Below are 22,135 nucleotides of genomic sequence, written 5' to 3'. Positions count from 1 at the left end.
CATTGTATATTTTACTCAAATTAATAAATTTCTTTTTAAAAATTCATTTTCAAACTATCCAAACCAAATGAAAATGATTTTCTTTAACATAGTATGACCATATTTACTATGTTATTTCTCAAATAAAATGGTTTGGCAAGATATAAATAAATATCCTAAACCGTTTGATCCCTGAACAAAGAATAAGTATTCTTTTTTAATTATATTATTTATGGCATAGAATTAAGAATAGTCCAGAAACCGCATACGCACATCAAACAGAAGGCAACTCAACTACTCATAAATGAGTAGGTTTACGATTTGACCCATTAGTTTCTTTCACGTCGCTCAGTACGCAACTCCTGATTTAAATTCAACTATGCCGTGTTGTGTCCTTTTAAAGTTTAGAAATACTGTTAGGACCTTAAAGAAACAGGATGCAATCACATTTTATTTGTAATTTGCAAAAAAATGTGTATATAACAAATGCATTACTTAAAAATTGAATTCTTTTTCCATCTGTCAGATTGTCGAAGAAACAAAATGGAAATTTCATTAGTGTTGCCAGGGTAGTAAATTTTTTTACCCTATTTTGCTCATCTAATAAAATAATTAATGAAAATCAGACCTCAGATTAAACAACGCCATGGGGGACATTTGAACGACATTATCTTTAAAAAATCAAATTTTATTTAACATGATATAAAAATATCTGTTTTATGTCAAAAAAAAATTGTTTTATATTTTAAGTTCAAAATGTATTAATTCAATTACTCTTATTTACTTTTTACTTATCTACTCTGTTGTGTCAATCAATGTTTCCGAGTGCACAGTAAATTTTAAGAAAAATTAAATAATAGTTTTTTTACCTTACATTTGTGATATGGTTAAATTCTTCGCAATCTGGCAATATTACGATCAGACTTAAAGTATGCGCACGGCGAAAGTATGTCTAAGTAGGGGAATTTTTGGACACAGTCCGATGTATTCAAATATGGTTCTACGCTCCTTCTGGACTATTCTTAATTCTATGATTTATGGTTAAGAAAAATATTTTTCTTGTTTTTTTTTTTGAAAACTCCATATAAAAAAAACAGTTGTTTATATTTGTATCGTAAGGAAATTGCAATATAAAAAGGTTTTTTTTTCAAGACGATACATTAAAAAAAACAAATGAAAACTAAACATTATACTCAAAAAACCAAATATTTTTAAAATTAAAAAAACTTGGTTTCCAATATAATTATTATACAGAAGATTGTAAGCTTAACCAAGCGGGTAACAGATCGACGCAAAATTAATTCCCAGGAGTAATTTTTTAAAAATTATTACTTCAAAATGGTCGAAACTACTCAAAAATGTCAAAATACTCGTATGTACCAACCGTGATTAATTACATCAAATGCATTCTCATGAATACATGAGTTATTATACACCTGGACAAATATGTACCGTCAGAGAGAAAAGCGCTAAAGCAACATACTCACCCTTACATGTTTAAATATTGTATATATATATGTGTCTGCCATGCAAGAGGTCTCGGGTGTGATTTCCGGCATTGTTGATGGGAAATATTAATTTAAAACGGCGTTTTAACACTAGAACATTTCATCGTCCCTAGACTAGCCCCTGAAGCGTAAAACTAATCGTCTTTCCTTTGAGTGACAAAAATGATCAAGATACTCTGCGATTGGTGTACCAATGCAGTGCCCTATGCATCATTTAGAGCGGAAAGAGAAAGAAGAAGAAAAAATATATGTATATATGTATATAAATTGACTAAAATCAACAAATAGAAGAATTGAAGAAATATGGATGTTCAAACAAAGGCAAAATGGTAAATGTTACACAGTGTGTAAAGTGGCCATTTAAACCAGCCAATGACAGGTCATTAGCCCTGTAAATGTCTAGACTTCCATATTCCCTTATTAAAGGTATTCTCCATCCCTGTTGTTATTTGTTAATAGTTTTTTAATTTATATAATTAAGTTTTATATAAATTATCCTTACACTGTTATATTCACCAGTCTGAAGATGCCCATTAGAAAGTGAAAGCGCTAATTGGTCAAAATAAATAAGTGGAAGTGTACCAAGTATTTTTAATTAAATAACTTATATGTAAATATAAGTTATTACATTAGTTAAATAATAATTCAAATTCTACGTGGAATAATGGTGGAAAAATCATTAACATGAAAGATCTTCAAATGAAAAAAAAGAAATAAATAAATGGCTTCTAAATGCTTTATAGTGCCTGTTAATAAATAAATTAATAGAAAATAAATAAAATAATGTAAAATAAACCTGTCATTAAAACAAAAAATAATGTGTCCCACCGAAGAGTCTTTAGACTTAGTGGGTAACAAATTGTTATATGTATTTAAAATTATTAAATAAACGCTGTTCTGCAGCACTGAAACTGAAAAAAAGGATGTATGGACAGAGGTTGATACGTCATCGCTACCCCATTTCACGAGGCGCACTCATCTTCCTCGATTTCTTTTTCCAAGGTTTTAATCCAAAAATATTTTGTAAGAGTAGTTTTTGGGTCGAAAACATTCGTCCAGGATTTTTTTACATTTCCGGTACAAAATTGTATCCTTTATTTGCCCGGACACGGGCAGAACCACTTATTAATTGCCTATATTATAAAGCAAACCTTTCGTATTTTGACGCCACACACTTATAAATTATTAGTTAGAACACAACTTATGTTACCACGTCCTTTTCTGTGATATAACTGGCATTGGCGGGCGTTGCAAATTGCACCTAATTAATATATATCCATCTATCTTCCGATTTCCTTCGAGTACCTAATAGAAAACTCCAAAATTCATCTAGTTAAGTCCATTAGAGATTTAGGAGTTGTTTTGGACTTTATACTGACATACAACGAGCATTTAGATAATACAGTTAATAAATCACGGAAATTACTGAGCTTCATTAACAGAATATCCTCTGATTTTACTCATGTCCGTACAATCAAAACTCTTTATTGCTCAACTGTTCGCCCTCTTCTAGAATATGCCTTCGTGGTGTGGTCTCCATTACATGTCAATCGCATAAATCAATCTTACATCGCTTGCTTCGAAAAGTAGCGTGGATGCTTGGACTAGAGACAGGTTATTATTCTTATGCTGATATAAAGTCAATGTTAAATATTTCTAGTCTACAAAAACGTAGAACTAATATTGATTCCATATATATGTTCGGCATACTGAATGGTATTATCGATGTTCCATCATTACTGGGACAAGTAAAATTCAATATTCGGACTCGTAGGTTGAGAAACAATGAAGTATTGTTCATCGATCAGCATAAAACAAACTATGGCCTTAATTCTCCAATGACCCGTCTTTGTCGTATTGTTAACTCAAGACAAGATCTGGACTTTTTTGGTTTAAGTTTACAACGATTTAAACGAGCACTAAATAAATATTCCAGATCAAGATGTTCAAATATGGGCAGAATGGTGAATGTTACACAGTGTGTAAAGTGGCCACTTAAACCAGCCATTGACAGGTCATAAGCCCTGTAGATGCCTAGACTTCCATTTTACCTTCTCTTAAATGTTCTTTATCTCTGTTGTAATATGTTAATACAAACAGCTCCCCAGGGAGTTAAATCCAGTCCTTGTCTACAAAAATTTGGACAAACTCAAAATATTGTTTATTTTAAAAGTTCAATGATTCTTGGTTTATTTTTATTAAGCAACGAATGGTTTCCAGAACAGATTGCCACAATCTGGTCTTTGTACCAAAGTGTCACGATTTATCTTCTCCTTTCCTTTTTGTATATTCTTTCTTCCCTCTACCCCCTCCCTTTCCCACCCCCACTCCATTTCCTCGTTTTTTAGTCCTGATGAGATCAACACAGATCCTTCAAGGATGGTTTGTTTCTAGCCAGCTTTGCCTTGAGCCCGTATTACATGAATCAGAAAACGGATCAGATTTCGACTTGGAAAATATTGTGTTTACTAAACACAAATTGGTTTCAATGTTTTGTTTTGAAATAACGTCAAACTTATAAACAAATTAGTATGAAGCTCAAAATATAATCTAACTAACTTACATAAAATACAATCTTAAACTTTTTTAATTTTTTAGTCAAAAGTTTAAGATAATTATTTATTTATTGCAAAGGTACATATTGCATTTCATAAAATAATTGTGTACCTTATCCAAAGTCCATAAGACCAACACTACCCTACAAAGGCTAAAAGTCGTCTCTGCTGAATTGCAAATTGTACTTAAGATTAATGTTCTATGCTTTGCCAATCTGATTTCTTACTTTTTTTTCTTTATTTTATTTTCTTTTATTCAGGAAACATACAATACAGTTACATAGTTTTATATTTTACACAGTTAGACTTAACTCTAATAGGTCTATTATCAGTATCATCTAATAGGTTTATTATCACTGGTCAGTGAAGTTTCCATATTGTATAATAATTATATGTAAGGCGGCCTCCGTGGTGTAGTGGTCAAGACGCTTGACTCACAGACGGAAGGTTCCGGGTTCGATTCCCGGTGAGAACACAAAAATTAAATGTGATTTTTCTCAAGCCTGGGTGTTCTGTGATGTAATTCACCACTGTAATTGGGCTTCCTGGCCTGTTGTGGTGCAAAAATAAAAATAAAAAAAAAATAATAAAAAATAAAAAAATTTAAGGTTATCATTGAAAGTACAAAAAATAGAAGGAAAAAATACATAAGTGGAAGTTGTTTAAAAAGTAAAATTAAAGCAAAAAAAAGTAACTCAAAATACTGTAGTTGGTATTTACAATTAGAAATAATATTAAAAATGAAGAAAAATTTTTTTTGGTAAGAATTTAAAAAAAAATATTAAAAACATGCTCAGATGTAAAAAAAAACCTTTTCAAAAAGGAAAAACATAAGGATACACATACATATTTTATGGGATTCAAAGAAACGATGAGAAGAATCTTTAAATGAAATACAAGACAGTAAATTCAAGTCAATTTAAAAAAACATATATTATTAACTATCTTCAAAATTGACGACACATCATAGTAAGAGCAGCAATATATTGATTTTATATACATATACAATATAAGTAATAAAAAGTAGTTTAAAAGTATAAAAACATGTAAATGCAGCAGAGAAAAAAGAAAGAATAGAATAACAGGTATAGCAAGTAATCTTTAAAATTTCAAAAAGCAATAAACGGAGAAGATTTTTTACCAAAGGCCGTTGATAAAATTTCATAAAAGCGATTTTAGCAGTAATACAAATTTCGGTAGTGAAATTTGTTTAAAAATAACAATATTAATGTATGTTTGTTTTAATTTTTTTAAGTGTATATCTCTTATTTAAGAAGCAGAAATATCTTGTTGGTTAAGTAAATGTGTAAAATAATAATATCAAAATAATTTCGCGTCTTTTCGTAATATATATTACGAAAAAACCGCGAAATGTATTTTTTTACCTGCGAGTTACAGTTGAGTTAGGATAGGTTCAACACAATGCAAAGTTAAAGCATACATATTATTAAAAAATACAAAAATAAAAATTGTAACACCAACATTAATTTTAACATTTGTACATCACGCACCACCGTGTGTGCACGATTTTAGGATTAATTATATTATTAATGATTTTAAGGAATTTATTTATTTATTTAAACGCCTTGTAGGCTTTTACGTGTATTTCATATATTTATATATAAAGAACTGGACATAGGAGCTGGACACAGGAGAAAGACTGATATCCATTTGCGAGAAAAAAATCCTGCAGTTTTTTGGGCATATTTCCAGGGGAGATTCTGATAGTTTGGAGAAAACTATTCTCCTGGGAAGTGTCGAAGGGACAAGGTCGCGTGAACGTCAACCGACAAAATGGAGTGGCACAGTAACTGAATTATCAGAATCATCACTGACGAATGCCTATAGAAGAGCACAAGACCGTTCCAGATAGAGGGAGACTGTCCACAGGCGAGCCATGTCTGGAGTGAGGCGTAATCACCATCCTCAGACATGAGGCACGGATTGAAGAGATATATAAAGAACACACATGTATTTTACAAAAAAGTAACAAAGAATTGAAATGTGGTGATACAAATAAGAAAATAAAAAAAAAACTAATCTTACATATAGTACATACATAAATTTATTCCAGTAGAAAGAATAGAAGTTCATTTTTCTAATCGGTTATATGAAAAAAAAACTTAAAATTAGAAGAAGAAATAAAAAATGAATAATACAGATATAAGTTGATAAAAGATATACAATTTAAAACAACATAGTTTTATTTACGTATTTAAATTTATTTAAATACTTAAATAATACTATGTAGCTCCTAAAATGGTCACTTCCCTTAGACAAAATACAATTTTAAATATTAAATTTGTCCGAAAGATGGCTTTCATTTAAGAGAACTTAAAATGTTCATCCAGATCTTGTTGCCACGAAAGAAAAATGTTTTGAGCAATAGTCGTACGTTTCTTAGATATTTAATTATAATAATAAAAATACTTTTTGGTTTTATTCCACTTTAAAAAAAATAATTATCAGTGACTGGGTTACTGGTCTGACGATGTCGGTCACGACGAAACCCGGTCACTGGTAAAAAATTAATAAAAATAAAAATAATTAAATAAAAAATAATAAAAATAAATAAAAAATATATAAATATAAAAATGGAATAAAACTATAAAGTATTTTTATTATAATAATTAAAATGCAGTTCCACCAAGAAATGTCAGTAGAAAAACTCAATATATTAGGTATTTAAAATTAATTATTCACCGATAAATGTAGGGAAAAGGGTGGCTATTTTCATGTCATAAAAATAGCCAATGTAGAAGTTCTTATATATTTTTTATTTTCGATTTTCAGATTTTTGTTATTTGTTTATAGACTATGAGCCTTACTCATAAAATTTGTTGAAAGTTATGTCTAGACATAGTGGTAAAATACGAATAAGAATACCATCCTTATTATGGTGGTAGAATAAGCACGATATTCTCACTATTATTCTACCACTATACCTAGGCGTAACTTTACTCCAGGTTTATAAGTAATGTCCTATCCAACTATGCCATTTAAAAAAAAATATGTATCGTTTAATATCAGCTGATTCGTATGAACTAGTGACGTCGTTCAAAGCAGTTCGTTTTTAATAAAATATTTTCGCACATTTTTTAGAAACTTAGCCGGATAATTTAATGCTCTAATTATTTTTACCACTAGCAAGAAAACTTTGTTTGCGTCCAATTTCCGTAGGGCTGAAGCTCCTTATTGTTCAAGATGTTATCAAATCGGTAGAGTTACTATCGAATTCGGTAGATCGGTAGATTGCTTTCAAAATCAGTAGATCTACTGAAAAATCGGTAGCATTGGCAACGCTGCATGAAGGTAAGGTGATCAGTCTTACATTTCAGGAACCTGATATATCGCAGTTTAGAACCACCTTTCTGAACAATATTTGATGTAGACCTTTCCGGGAGTTGAACTTGGAATCTCAAGAACAGTACGCAAACAAACTAACTACTACACTTCGAGGCTGACTTATCTCCTCTCGATTTTCTTATTCACGTATTTTACCCGAAAGCAACTCCAGTCAAAAGTACTCGTCTAGGATACTAATTCTACTTTACACACATAAATTTATTTTAAATTTATCTGGACACAGAGTTAAATAAACATATGCAGCAACTACAAATTGGTTCACAAAGCTAAAATATTTTTTCTCAAATATATATATTTTTTTTTTTTAACTCCTTTTTTTCAGAATTCTGTTCCGTATAAAATTCAAAGTTCCGTTTTTATGTTCAAAATTATGCCGTGATGTCAGATCATATTAAAATAAACCCAATGTTGGAACGCGAACGATGAGAAGTTTGTTTAGATTGCCTTTATTGCAAGTTTTAAATTTTTATTTATCTTCGTACATTTAAAAAAAGTTTTATTTGTTTTTATGTTCAATGGGCCAGGCCTTGGGGAAAATACTTTTAATCTAAGTTTGCTAGTTATAAAATTTAGTGATTTTAATTTTTGTTGAAATCCATAAATTAAAACTGTTTTTTAAAAAATATTTATACTTACTTTATTAATTCATTACAGCAGAACGTATATCTTAAATACAAAAGTAACGTATTCTAAACTCCTTGAGACCAAAATAACTTTTTGTTGCGTTAGGATACAACATAGGTGAAAATAGATGCATACATTTTTAAATAAACATATTAAAAATAAAATTTTAACATAAATAACAATGAGGATCAATATTTTGAGTCTATTAAATTTTTTTGTAGACAAGAACTGGGTTAATTTGGATAAAGGTTTTCAACAGATAGAAGATTTGACGACATTCAGATGTTCAAAATAGGCTGAATGGTAAATTTTACACATTGTGTAAAGTGGTAACCTATACCAACAAATAACAAGTCTTTTTTTTTCGATAAAATATATTTATCTTTAGATTATATTCAGTTGACTTTTTTTACCCCCTTAGATAACAATAATTAAAAAAAAAGCAGAATGAGAATATGAGAATATACAAAATAACTCTAGAAATATTACATTAATAAATAAAAAGTCGGACACAAAAAAAACAAAAGGAGCTAAATACCACTATTTAGTAACTAAGCCTGCTTAATCGTCTTTGTAATGAATCAAACAGTCTCATCGTGTATCATTACAGTTCAAAAGTTCAGCTAGGATATTTATCGCAGCAATCCGAGTGTTTAGTTTGCATTCAAGCTCCCATCTCGGCCTATCAAACATTGGACAGTATATAAGTATATGTTCTACAGTCTGGTCAGTGATGCCGTCACATGGTCAGCAACTATCGTCTCGCAGCCCAAAGCGATGCAGATATTCCCTCATGCATCCATGCCCCGAGAGAGACTGAGTTAGTTCGTATGTAGGCGTTTCATGCTTCCAAATTGTTTTGGCCTCGTCTGTTCTTCTCAAAAGTTGCTTGATCCACTTATTGGTAGTTTTTTGTATCATATATTTTCCTCTTTCTTCTTCTTATGGTTTCTCTCCCCGATGGAGGTTGTAAGTCATCGTTGCGATTCTTACTTTTTTGGCAGCTGCCCTGAACAAAAAATGAGTGCTGCAATGGAACCAGTCGCGCAAGTTCTTAAGCCAAGAGATGCGCTTTCTACCTGCACTGCATCTTTCTTTAATTCTTCTCTATCGAATGACTTGTAAAGTTTTATATTTTTCGCCTCTCCTCACATGCCCAAAGTACTTAAGTTTTCTTTTCTTTATGGTCTTTACCTTTTTATCTTATCCCATCCGTCGGAGAACATCATCGTTTCGGACTCTATCCACCCAGGAGATTTTTAATATCCTCCCGTAGCACCACATTTCAAAGGGTTTGATCTGTTTTGAAGTGTTTTGGGTGAGTGTCTACGTTTCAACGCCGTAAAAAAGTACTGAGAAGACGTAACATCGAGCAATGTGCATTCGGAAGTCTAAATTAAAGTCTCTACTGCAAAGAAGGTCACGCATCCTGAAAAAGCAGTCTTACGCCATCTCTATTCTGATTTTGATCTCTTGCGAGTGATCCCATTTATCATTCAGCCAGCATCCTAAATATTTATATTGATGAGCTTGCTCAATACCCTGCGCTCCAAGTTTTAAAGTCATTTGTGGCTTTTTCCGAATAACCATACAATTAGTCTTGGAAATGTTAATCTCTAGCCCTTTATTCAAACTTCCTTTGTGAACTTTGTCCAATAATAGTTGCAGGCTTTCCATACTATCTGCTAGAAGGACAGTTTTATCCGCGTATCGGATATTGTTTATAATTTGTCGATTTATGCTAATGCCGTTTGTTAGTTCATTCAGCGCATTTCTAAAAATGGCATATTTTCCTCCACTCATTGGATTTATCTTTTGAAAAGAACCACCTGACATGTCTTGTTGAGACTTCATAAAAGTTCGGCCTCACTTTTTTGACCGTAGTAGGTTTGGCTAGCTCATCTGCTCTCTCATTTTCGATTTCCCCAACGTGAGCTCTAACCCAGCAGAATCGAACAAATATGCCTCAAATTCAAATTCAAATTTATTTATTCACAAAGTAACATAACAAATAACAAAGGATTTAAGACGTTAAATTGGAACTTTATATCAAACCAAGATCCTTTGAGCAATGGTTTGACATTATAAAGGTATAATACTCCCTAATAGCTAGAGTATTTGCCTCTTAAACATAGTTTCACTAATGTGAAAGATGTCGATCTCCAAAGTGATAATGTTCAGCTGCTTGACTGCTCTTCCAATCGGCATGACCAGAGGCAGGTTGGTTCTGGAAACCGGAAGGTAAAACAGTCTGTGCTGACGCTGTCGGAGATAGCCATCAGGAACATAAAAATTGATACTACCTAAAATGGCCGAGTTATCGATAAAACCCCTTAACAGTCTGAAAAAATGGGTCAGTGTAGACCCATCCCTTCTAAGTTGCAAACTATTGGTCCCAAGCATACCCAAGAGGAACCTAGTGGGATAGAGCCACGGATAACTACCATACTCCCTCATGTAGAGATACCTCAGAATTTTTTTCTGAACCCTCTCCAACATGGGAGTATCTCGCTTCGTGCGGACTCCATATCACCGATGCACTCTCAAGCCTCGAGCGAACCAACGAGTTGTACAAAATTCTGAGTGTACGAGGATTCTCAAAAACCCTTCAAGTTTGGAGAATAAAACCCAACATCTTTAGTGCAAGGTCACATGTTATCTTGATGTGAGCATGAAAAGTCAATCTGCTTTCATAGATTAACCCAAGAACCTAAATAGCCTCGTCAGTTCATGAGCCTTTTAAATGCCTAGACTTCTACAAATTGTTATTTATCTCTGTTTAATATATTAATAACAATGGGGAAATTAAGTGGTTTAAAAAATATATATTTATTTACAGACGGTCGAACTAAGCTAAATTCTAATTATTTTTTATTTCCACCCTCGAGTATTTTTCTCACAAAATTGCGTGTTTTTTTACAGTATGCTGAATTATTCAGAGAGTTTATCGACTATTCGTTAAGAACTTGCTTTTTAGGAATAAAAATACGGAGCTCCATAAAATTTATTTTCTTGGTCAGAAATCCTACACGTGGGTCCGGGGACGCCGCGCCGCTGGGAGTCTTATTTGGATAGATGGTCTACGTTCTCAAAGGAAAAGGGTGCGGTAATTCTTTAAACATAATCACGCTTTATCCCCTCAGGGGTAAGCAATGATGACAGGACATACATCATAGTGGGATAAGAACATACTAGTTTGCATACTGTAAACGTACATACGGGAATAGAAAACACAGCTGCATTATAAGATTATTTATCACTTTACCAACACTCCGAGTAATAAAGCGCCACTATAGTGAACTGTTTTCGTGTAAATAATGATTCTATTAAATTGGACAAACGAGAAATTTTGTTACAAGATTGCGTATATTAAATGAAACATTCATTTTATGTATGTATATTACCTAACATAATAATTACATAACACCCACCTTTTAACCCTTGTTCATATATTTTTTCCATCTGTTTTACTATCTTCCTGATAGTAAGTATCGAGAAGTTTAAACAGCCGGCTTTGCAATCGCTTGGTAAATAAATACAGTGGAAAGTAAGCATACCGTCTTAGTAATTGTCAAAAGTAAAATAAAAATCCTGTTTAAGCGAGCATTTTTTGCTTGACTTTGGATTTATTGGAGTTTATAATCGCTTTGAAGTCGGCACTTTTTATCACAGTAGCCGTTTTTAAATATAAATGAGAATTCTTTTTTTTTAAATTTAGTGAGGAACGCGGATTAAATTTTCGAAGTCATTCGTTGGTTGGATTTGATCGTATGATGTTGAGGTGACTAGTCGGTAGAACATACCAAGGTCGATAGAGATATGTATGTATCTCGGTATGTACCGATTGAAGATAATCTTTATAATCGCGGCCCAGGAACAACGAAATATTTATTTCACTGTAGAAACTACCTTTAGAACCAATATTTTACATCAACCCCGCCAGGAATCGAATCCAGGACATCAAACATATTGAGCGAATGCTTCAACTACCACAGTATTAAAAAAATATTTTTTAATACTTTTTAGCTTTTGTACATTCATATTAGTGCGTGGGCGAGCGTATTGCCAAGTGCGATTTTTTCAACTTAACGATGAAATAAAAGTTGTTTTTTATTAAATGTAAACGTGTGCGGTACAAAAATATTTACATTTATTTTTTTGAAAAAAAAGGTAAATTCGCGCTCTAATAATTCATTCAAATATTTCAATTTTGGGGGCATTTTTAACGAGTTGTAAATAAGTCACAATTAGAAAATAAAAAAATAGAATGGTAGGGTGGGGTTCGATCCTCGAACCTCTGATCCTTGAGTCCACGACGCTAGGCCACGGAACCACAACCTGGTTTTAATAATATGTGAATATAAATGAATTAACATCGAGGTTAGTGTTGTAAGGGGAAAATAAACTAAATGGATAGGAAAAGAGGCGAGATTAAGATGACAAGGAAGATGTTTCTTCAGGCGTGATTTAAATAAAGCTCCTGTAGATCTTTGAAAGCGGATGAGAGATTATTTTATAATAAAGACGCATGGACACTATAAAAGAACACTGTATAAGAGAAGAAGAATGGAATGAAGAAGTTCAGCTCTACGGAAAACTGGATGTAAAAAAATATTCTTACATGCGGTAAAAATTAGAACATTCAAATTGTACGGCGAAGTTTCTCGAAAAAATTTTGAAAAAAAATTTTTTTATTGAAAACACACTAGTGTGTAAATTGGCCACTTAAACCAGCCAATGACAGGTCATAAGTTCTGTAAACATTTGGACAAACTCAAATATTGTAACGAAACCAACTGGTCCAAGGAGAAGTTTAAAAATTGGAAATTTGTTTTCAGGCGTTGCCTAGGAAGTGAAATAATTCAGTCAGATGAATCTCTTCACAACAATAAAGGTTTCAGCTCTTTAACTTAACTAAAATCAACAAATTGAAGAATTGAAGAAATATGGATGTTCAAACATAGGCAAAATGGTGAATGTTACACAGTGTGTAAAATGGCCGCTTAAACCAGCCAATGACAGGTCATAAGACCTGTAAATGCCTAGACTTCCATATTCCCTTATTTAAGGTATTCTCCATCCCTGTAATAATTTGTTAAAAACACACTACTTCGCACGACGTCACTAGTTCTCCCGAATTAACCAATGATAAGAGAGTTGTGATAGATTACCGGTTTATGGTAAGTAAACTGACCAATCAGCAGAACTAACCGAGGAGAAGGGGAAGAGAACTTAAAACGTCATAAGCGGAGTAATTTCAAAAATACGAATCATGAAAAAATTATAACGCTTATAAAACGATATATTAATTTTTTAATTGCTAAGTTGAATAATCTATCAACAAACAACTGAGCTTTTTATTATCGATGGGAATAAAAATATTACAACAGAGATGAAGATCATTTAAGAGAAGGTAATATAGAAGTCCAGGCATCTACAGGGCTTATGACCTGTCAATGGGTGGTTTAAGTGGCCACTTTACACAATGTGTAACATTCACCATTCTGCCCATATTTGAACATCTATATTCCTTCAATTCTTTCACCTGTTGACGTTTGTGAAGTTAAAGAGCCGAAACCTTCATTTATGCGGGTGAGATTCATCTAATTGAATTATTTCACCTACATACTAGGCAACGCCTGAAAATGTTATTTTTTCAATTTCTATACTTCTTCATGGACTAGGTGGATATATCAACAATATTTTCCTTCAATATTACCTTTCTTAAATGTTCTTCATCTCTATTTTAATATGTTAATATAAACAGCTCCCGAAGGAGTTGAATCCAATCCTTGTCTACACTTCTATATTACCTTCTCTTAAATGTTCTTCATCTCTGTTGTAATATGTTAATATAAACATCTCCCAAGGGAGTTGAATCCAGTCCTCGTCTACGAAAATTCGGACAAACTCAAAATATTGATGGGAATCAAATTTTAATTTCTCTACAGTATTTATATTGATTTTGAAAATTCAATTGATTTTTCTAAATTCATTTCATATTTTTATATCGGTATTCGTGGTATGTGATATTTCCCTATCACGAGGTAACTTTTTAAAATGGTCATGTCCACATTTGTTAAATTTGAGTAAACGTGACTTTTAGGTTCTAAATTTTCTATATTGAAGCAAAACTGTAAACGACCTGACCAAATTTGGAATTTGGCAATTTAAAAATCTTGAATTTATATGCAAATAGAAGCGATATTGATATATTTGAAGCAAAAGCGATGCTTAAAAATGAATGTACAAAAATATTCGAAAAAAAGCTCATTATCGGGGTTGACAATTTTTTAAGTGAGAGGGCGTAATGGCTTCTCCGCTGTAAAATTTTGAAACATTTTGTAGGGCTACAATAATCAAATATGTGGCCATATTTCCTTAGACCAGATTAGTACCTAAAGGACGCATTCTGAACCGTTCAGGATTTTTACCAGAGAGTAGAGTAGAGAGAGAGATAGAGAGTCAAAAAACACTCATCCAAGAATCTGGATTTATTTGGACACACAGAACTGTATTTTTATTTCAAGAATCAAATGAACCAAGTGATATTTTATTGATGGAAAAGCCAAGTTTAAAAAAAAAAATATTCTTTATTCGGATAACCAACAGATACATTTTTTTATAAAAAAAACAATATGAAATAAGGCAATTACAGTTATTCTCAAGCACCACAGTTAGTCAAAATATATTCTCAAACATAAAATAAACAATGATATTAGTATGAAAAAATAATTAACAAAAACACTAAAATTATTTTGAAAGCAAACGCCACACGTCATTATAATTGTTCGCAAATAAATCTTTGTTTAGTGATTTTGTTATTGCATTAAAATTATTGAAAGTCCGCCGTAAATATGAATTTTGCCTATAATTATTTATTAATTAAAACTTCAAGTAGAAAGAATAAGTACTTTGGCGGACTTATTGCTAAAAGCGATATCTTCCAGCCAACCAAAAAACAGATTGGTGAAAAAAAAGTTATTGGTCTTGGATAGGATTGGTGATTATCCCAAAAAATTAGTACATTCATAAAATAAAACAAAACCCAATTAATTAAAAATAACTGCTGTTTTTTAATTGAGATATAACTTGGACATATTAACTTTAATAAAATTTAAAAAAAAACATTAAGTTAGACACGTTAACGAATTCCAACAGAGATGGAGAATACCTTAAAGAAGAGAATATGGAAGTCTAGACATTTACAGGGCTTTTGACCTGTCATTCGCTGGTTTAAGTGGCCACTTTACACACAGTATAACATTCACCATTTTGCCTATGTTTGAACATCCATATTTCTTAAATTTATCCATTTGTTGATTTAAGTGAAGTTAAAGATCTGAAACCTTTATTGTTGTGAAGATATTCATTTGACTGAATTATTTCACATACTAGGCAACGCCTAAAAACAATTTTTCAAGTTTGAAACGTCTTCTTGGACCAGTTGGTTTTATTATAATATTTGAGTTTTTCCAAATGTTCGTAGACAAAATACTGGATTTCACCCCCTCGGGAGTCATTAAGATTAACAAATTACAACAGAGATGGAGAATACCTTAAAGAAGGGAATGTGGAAGTCTAAACATTTACAGGGCTTATGACCCGTCATTGGCTGGTTTATGTGGCTACTTTACCCATTGTGTAACATTCACACTGTGAAATCTAGTATTTTCTCTACAAACATTTGGACAAACTCAAATATTGTAACTCGAGGCAAGATCTGGACTTTTTTGGTTTAAGTTTACATCGATTTAAACAAGCACTAAATAAATGGTCCAGATCTTGTCTCGATGTCCCTTATGTTTGTCAATGCTTCTTTTCTTTTTTTTAAATGTTTTGAACTTTTCTTTTATTGTAATATTTAAACCTTATAAATTGTTAACATGGACAATGTCCGTTAATAAATAAGTAAATAAACAAATAAATAAACATGTTAAATTATGAGAAATGTGGGATCAGATCCAAGGAAAGAAAAAAAGGGATAAAAATACACATTTAAGAAGAAAAAAAAGGAAAGCAGTAATACTCAAAGAGTTTAGGATTCTGGGGATATATAATAATGTTTCAGGTGTTTCTTAAAAGTTCGTGGCTAGAGATTAGATTAGACGAGACAAGAGTAGTATGAAGAAGAAGATTATTCCTAAGAACTTTCTGTGGTACATTAATAGAGAGTAAATATAGTAATTCACGACTCTCAATTGAACCAGAAGAAGTTTTGAAAAAAATAAAAGAGAAAAATGTTATCATATTGACTTTCACTCTTCGCAAAGTAACTCGCATCAGTACCGAACTTAATAAGGGTAATCGATACTTAATTAACCAAGCAATTTGTGTAATTCAATATCTGTGAAAGTCGAGTCCTACTTCGTCGGAAACCTAAATAATGTAGGCGATAATTACTAAAAATACATTATCAATTCGGGAAATAATTTAATTATGTATATTGTAAGAAAAGATAATACGTCTTACGCCTCAAACACACCGTTCTTTCTTAAGACATAGAAATGAGATAACATATTAAGGATAACATTAGAAATAAGTTCGAGAAAATATTTGATATTTTTAATACAAACTCTGAAATGCATTTAAATATAATCTCACCCGCTATTTTTTAGAAAAGGAATAAATTTATTTAAAAATATATTAATAAATTTAACTTTGTTTTTTTGGATACGTATTTCTTTGTATATAAATTGTACATTTGTGGGTTTTATTGCCAAATTCCAACCAACTGATAATAAAAAGGTGTTATTAAGATTATTTAAGCTTTCACATTGATCCAAAAAACGTATTATTTATAAAATATGATTGTAGCATTATTTTTCTTTTTCATTATAACCTAGCTAAATACTAGTCACTTTATGTTTATGTTAAATTATTCTCAATTTTAATTTGCTATTTTTATATTTAGAACATAAGTTTTTCTCACTTCAATTTCTTATCTTTTATTTGTATGATTCTTTTTTACTTTTTTGCAGTAAAAAAAAACTAATTTGTTGAGTTTTAATTGAATTGTATAGATATATTTCATATTGTATATTACATCATGAATTGTTCACTGCTGTGATTATTTCTGTAAAACTTTTTATTGTAAAAGGTTCTTTGAACCGTTGATATATAAATAAATAAACACATCTTAAAGTAATGAAAAAACATAATGCATTACGTATTTTAATACAAAAAATGCTTGCCCTAAATTCGATTTAGATAATTCATTATAATGTTCCATAAAATTAGTTGTAATATTTATAATTGTTCAAACTGTATTATAATGAAAAAGTTATTGAATATCAAGGGATTTATATTTTATAGTCTGTCAACTAAAATTGACCAAACAAATCGAAAAGATAGCCACTAAACTATGATGTATGTCATTTATATTTTAATGTCTAGGGAAACCATAAACAGGTACCTAAAATTCAATATTTGAAAATTAATAATTTTTGTTGTGGAATCCAATCATAAACAAGTCCCTAGATATCTACTTATCAATTAAAAGTCTTTTTCCAAGGTAAAAGTATAATATATATTTAAATATCAAGGGACTTATAGGGACGGTCAACTAAAATGGACCGAAAAATTCGAAAAAATGGGTGAAAAACTTAGATATATGTCAAATATTATGTCCCTGTTAATACTTAACGAATTATTTATTTATCTCTTTCTGAATCAATTATACGATACGCTCTAACTTCCTGGGGGTTATCAAGTGAAACTAATATTAATTTTATTCAAAATTTGCAAAATTCTATGATAAAATTGCTACAACATAAAGGTGTACAACGCGAGAGACTTAATATTTCAATATCATTGATGTATAAATCTGTAAATAAATTATTAGTTAGGGCCCTACTTTCGTACAAATTAATTTGTCAGCATGCGTCGCACTCCGAGTATAAACACAAGTTGGTGCATGATTGAAACACCAGGTTTACTAGTACGAAAGGGCTAGCTGTTTTTAGATATTGCAATAAATATGTCAAAAGGACACAGCAATACAGTATACTTAAAATATTTAACATGTTACCAAACAATATTAAAAATACTGAGTTAAATACAGGAGTGAGACGTTTGCTCAAGTTATGGTTAATAAAAAAAGTTTTTTGTATTAGTGATAGTTTTTGATTTTTGATAATGTAATATGTAATGTTTTTCAAGTAAAATTATTGTTAATGTAGGTTAAGTGTGAATAATTGACGCAATTTATAAGAACCTGCTGACGAGTTGTATGTATGCAACTCAGCAGAACTTTAATTTAAGACTATTTTGTTAATATTTTTGAAAAATAAATTTTAAAAATATATATTTAAATGAAAGACTAAGTGACATTTTTAACTTAAGAATGAAAAAAATTGTAAACCACGATATTGTCAATTCATGTCTATCATGCATAATAATTGGATGGGGTGGAGCCTCAGACAAACACATAAAATCATTAGAACTATCTCAACAATTTATACTTGAAAAATCTACCTTTTTTAAAAAATTACATTTTGATTGTTATGGTGGTTTAAATAAAACCATTTCATAAAATTTGGAGTTTCTGAGAAATTCATAAAATTCTGTTGCGAGTGAATTTAAGTAATAGTTAAAAATTAATTTATTATTTACTTTCATGTATTTATTTACTTTTTGAAACATTCAATTTTAAGTTATTGATATCAAAACCAATAAGATATTTTATTTAAATCAATTCGCATCTTATAGTTGCATTTGCATATCATTTTGGACGTTCGAAAATTGTATGCTAAAACATATATTGATAAAATTAACTACGTCTTAACAGCAAACAATATATCAACCCGAAGTGTGACGTCACAGAAACACGTTGTACCGCGGACGAGAACTTCTTTTGGGCAGAATAGCTCCTAAAACCCGATGTAACTTTTTCACAAAAAAATAAAATAAACCAGAAGCTTATTAAGTTAGGAAGAAAAGAGACTAAAAACTTGTTAAACTACGAGGTGTGGCAGAAAAGTAATGAAACATGGCAACACTGCGTTGTTGCCCTTTATAGAGCACGTGTATCAGTAACTTTCTATAGCCCAGTGCGAGTTTCAACTCCTTACGTTAACCACGTGATTTTTGTGGCTGCTGTTAGTGAAGCTGTGTTTTAGTTGTGTGTCACGCAAAATGGAACAGCGGAAATTGGAGCAACGTTGTGCCATTAAATTTTGTGTTAAGCTTGGAGAATCGGCAAGCGTGACGTTTAAAAAGTTAAAACAGGCCTATGGGGAACATTCTTTATCCCGAGCATAAGTTTTTCGTTGGCACAAATCATTTTTAGAAGGCAGAGAACACGTTGAAGACAAACATCGTTCAGGGAGGCCTTCAACTTTGAAAACTGACGAAAACATCGAACAAGTAAACACTCTTGTGAGATCAGACCGTCGGTTAACATTAAGAATGTTGAGTGAACAATTGAATCTTAACCGTTTTGCCGTTCATTAAATTTTGACTGAAGATTTGCTCATGAGAAAAACCTGTGCCAAGATGGTGCCGAAAAACCTCACAATTGAGCAGAAGGAGATTCGAAAAAACGAGTGTCTTGATCTTCTTACAAAATCGCTAATGAGCAAGATTTCTTTAGTCCTGTGATCACAGGTGATGAATCATGTTTTTTTAAATACGATCATCAGATCAAGAGGCAAAGTGAGGAATGGCTCACTGCAAACTCTCCTTGACCAAAGAAAGCTCGAATAAGCAAATCGAAAATCAAATCGATGCTGATTTGTGTTTTTGACAGAAGAGATATCGTCCATAAATAATTTTTTCCTCCAAGACAAACTGTAAACCAAGTTTCTTATAAAGACGTCCTTGAAAGGCTCAGATAAAGAGTCATTCGCGTGAGAACACACATTGCAGGCAAATAGATGCTTCATCATGACAACGCTCCATGCCCTCTCCTCTAAAGGTATTCCTGTGGTTCCTCAGACCTTTTATTCACCTGACATTAGTCCCTGTGATTTTTTTCTTTTCTTTAAACTGAAAAATGTCCCCAAAAGACGTAATTTCGGGACTTTAGAAAATACTCAAAAGAGTGTAACAGACATGCTAAAGACCATACCGGTTGAAAACTTTCAGCGCTAGGTAGGTACAGTAGGAACGACGTCTCCTTCGGTGTGTAGTTGCCAAGGGAACTACTTTGAAGAAGATAACATTGATGTTTGAAAAAAATAAAAACTTTTGCAAATAAAAAATCTGACTGATTACTTTTCTGCCACACCTCATATGTTTTGGAATTCAGCCATAAATAAGTAACTGCTTAAATTCAACATTTGAATATTAACAATTTTTAGTTTTATAATTCAATCATAAACAAGTATCTAGGTACCAACTCATCAATGAATGAATGTTATTTCTAAGGTAATAGCAGGCAAACCAACGTTCGGGCAGGATGAGTAATTGTATATAATTTTAAATATAAATGTAACGACTCTACTTACATCAATTCCACATATCCTCTATGCAGGACGATGGCCAGGTAATCCCCGGCCATGTCCGTTCTCTCTCCGGTAACCATGAGGATGCCATCACGAGCCGTGGGGCGAAAGTGCAGGCGCAGGCGGACCCGCTTGTAGGCGCCGCGCAGCGCTGGAAGGGCGAGCCAACCGGAGCCGGAGAAACGAGGAATTGATATTTGTGGAGCCACTGAAAAGAAAACATGACTTATTAACTCTTGTGTGGCTGTGGTGTAACACGAGTATACATAGGATACAAGACTTGATATCTATCTCTCGTATTTCTTTAAATCTTGTCTGGCCAACACTACTTGCATCCCGGGCCGCATTATACGATACATCGATACATTGATAACTGTATGAAAGAACTGAAAGATTTAAGAATGAGAGCAAAAATGAGTGGTATAATTGTTAACTGTCTTCTGTATGCGGATGATGCCGTGCTTCTTGCTAGCAGCAAATGAGACCCGCAATTCTTGGTAACAAAACTTGGCGGCCTCCACGGTGTAGTGGTCAAGACACTTGACTCACGCACGGACGGTTCCGTGTTCGATTCCCGGTGAGAACGCAAAAATTGAAGTGTGATTTTTCTCAAGCCTGGGTGCTTTGTAATGTAATTCACCACTGTAATTGGGCCTCCTGGCCTGTTGTGGTGCAAAAAATAAAAGTCTACGATGTGCAAGAAAAGCGATTTGCTTATGAACGTTGATAAATCGAAAGTGATGGTTTTTGAAAGGGATGAAAATATAACTAAATGTGAGATCAGTGTGAACGGAGATATTCTGAATCAGGTAGAAGAATTTGTGTACCTGGGAAGTATGTTCAGTTGGGATGGAAAGATCGAGAAAGATATTGAAAGGAGGGTGAGTGCCAGGAACAGGGTGAACGGTGCACTGAAATCTACTTTGGCAAAAAATGTTTATCGCAGTATGCTAAACTAGCAGCTCACAACGGAGTTCTAGTGCCAACTCTTATGTATGGGAGCGAAGTATGAAATTGGAAAAATGATGATGAAAATAGGTTGAATGCTGTCGAAATGCGATCCCTCGGGTGAATGTGTGGTAAAACGATGTATAATAGGTGCACAAATGCCAAGATCCGTGAAGTGTGTAAGACTGAGACATGCATTATCGACAGAATCAAGAAAGGGGTGCTACGTTGGTTTGGACAAGTAGAGCGAATGGACAGCGAAAGAACGACGATCGAGTTCATCAAATACTTGAAGATGGACATGTCAAAAGTAGGAATAATCGGCGTGCGTGCATGAGAAGATATCTGAATGTAGAGGAAGCGAGGTATGTATGCCAAGATAGAGTGATATGGCGTTGTATCCTCTCTGCCTACTCCTACGGTGAAACGGCGTGATGGTTTGTTTGTTTGTAGTTTAAAAAAAAATTGCAACAAATTTCATCCTATAAAAAATATTATAAAAAAAATTAATGCTGAGGTAATCTGAAAGCTCAGTCAGAAAAGAAAACACATTGAACCAATAAAAGAATGTATTTGAATTGTAAAACCCTAACTCTATGAGGCCATAAGCCCTGAATATTATAATCAGTTTTTATTTTCTACATAAAATTAAATCAAACGGATAATTTTGATTTGTCCATAACGCTCAGCATCAATTGATAATTTAGAA

The 22,135-nt window shown here is 32.2% G+C and overlaps 1 protein-coding gene across 1 annotated transcript in view; it reads right to left on the bottom strand.

Moving 5' to 3' along the window:
- Positions 1 to 20,686, bottom strand: part of SP2353 (EGF like, fibronectin type III and laminin G domains protein pikachurin) — a gene marked incomplete at its 5' end in the record, with an annotated part of 163,746 nt that extends 143,060 nt beyond the window's left edge. Inside the window, one exon of the mRNA XM_088237136.1 lies at positions 20,482 to 20,686. Coding sequence (XP_088093262.1) covers positions 20,482 to 20,686 — 205 coding nt within the window. The remainder of the gene's footprint in view (positions 1 to 20,481) is intronic.
- Between the last annotated feature and the right edge of the window lie 1,449 nt (positions 20,687 to 22,135).

The sequence above is a fragment of the Micrasema longulum genome, unplaced genomic scaffold, assembly GCF_059751315.1.
Source record: "Micrasema longulum isolate JH-2025_06_02 unplaced genomic scaffold, ASM5975131v1 h1tg001653l, whole genome shotgun sequence".
Lineage (NCBI taxonomy): Eukaryota > Metazoa > Arthropoda > Insecta > Trichoptera > Brachycentridae > Micrasema > Micrasema longulum.
Note: the sequence above shows the minus strand (reverse complement) of the source record. Positions and strands in the feature narration are given on the sequence as shown.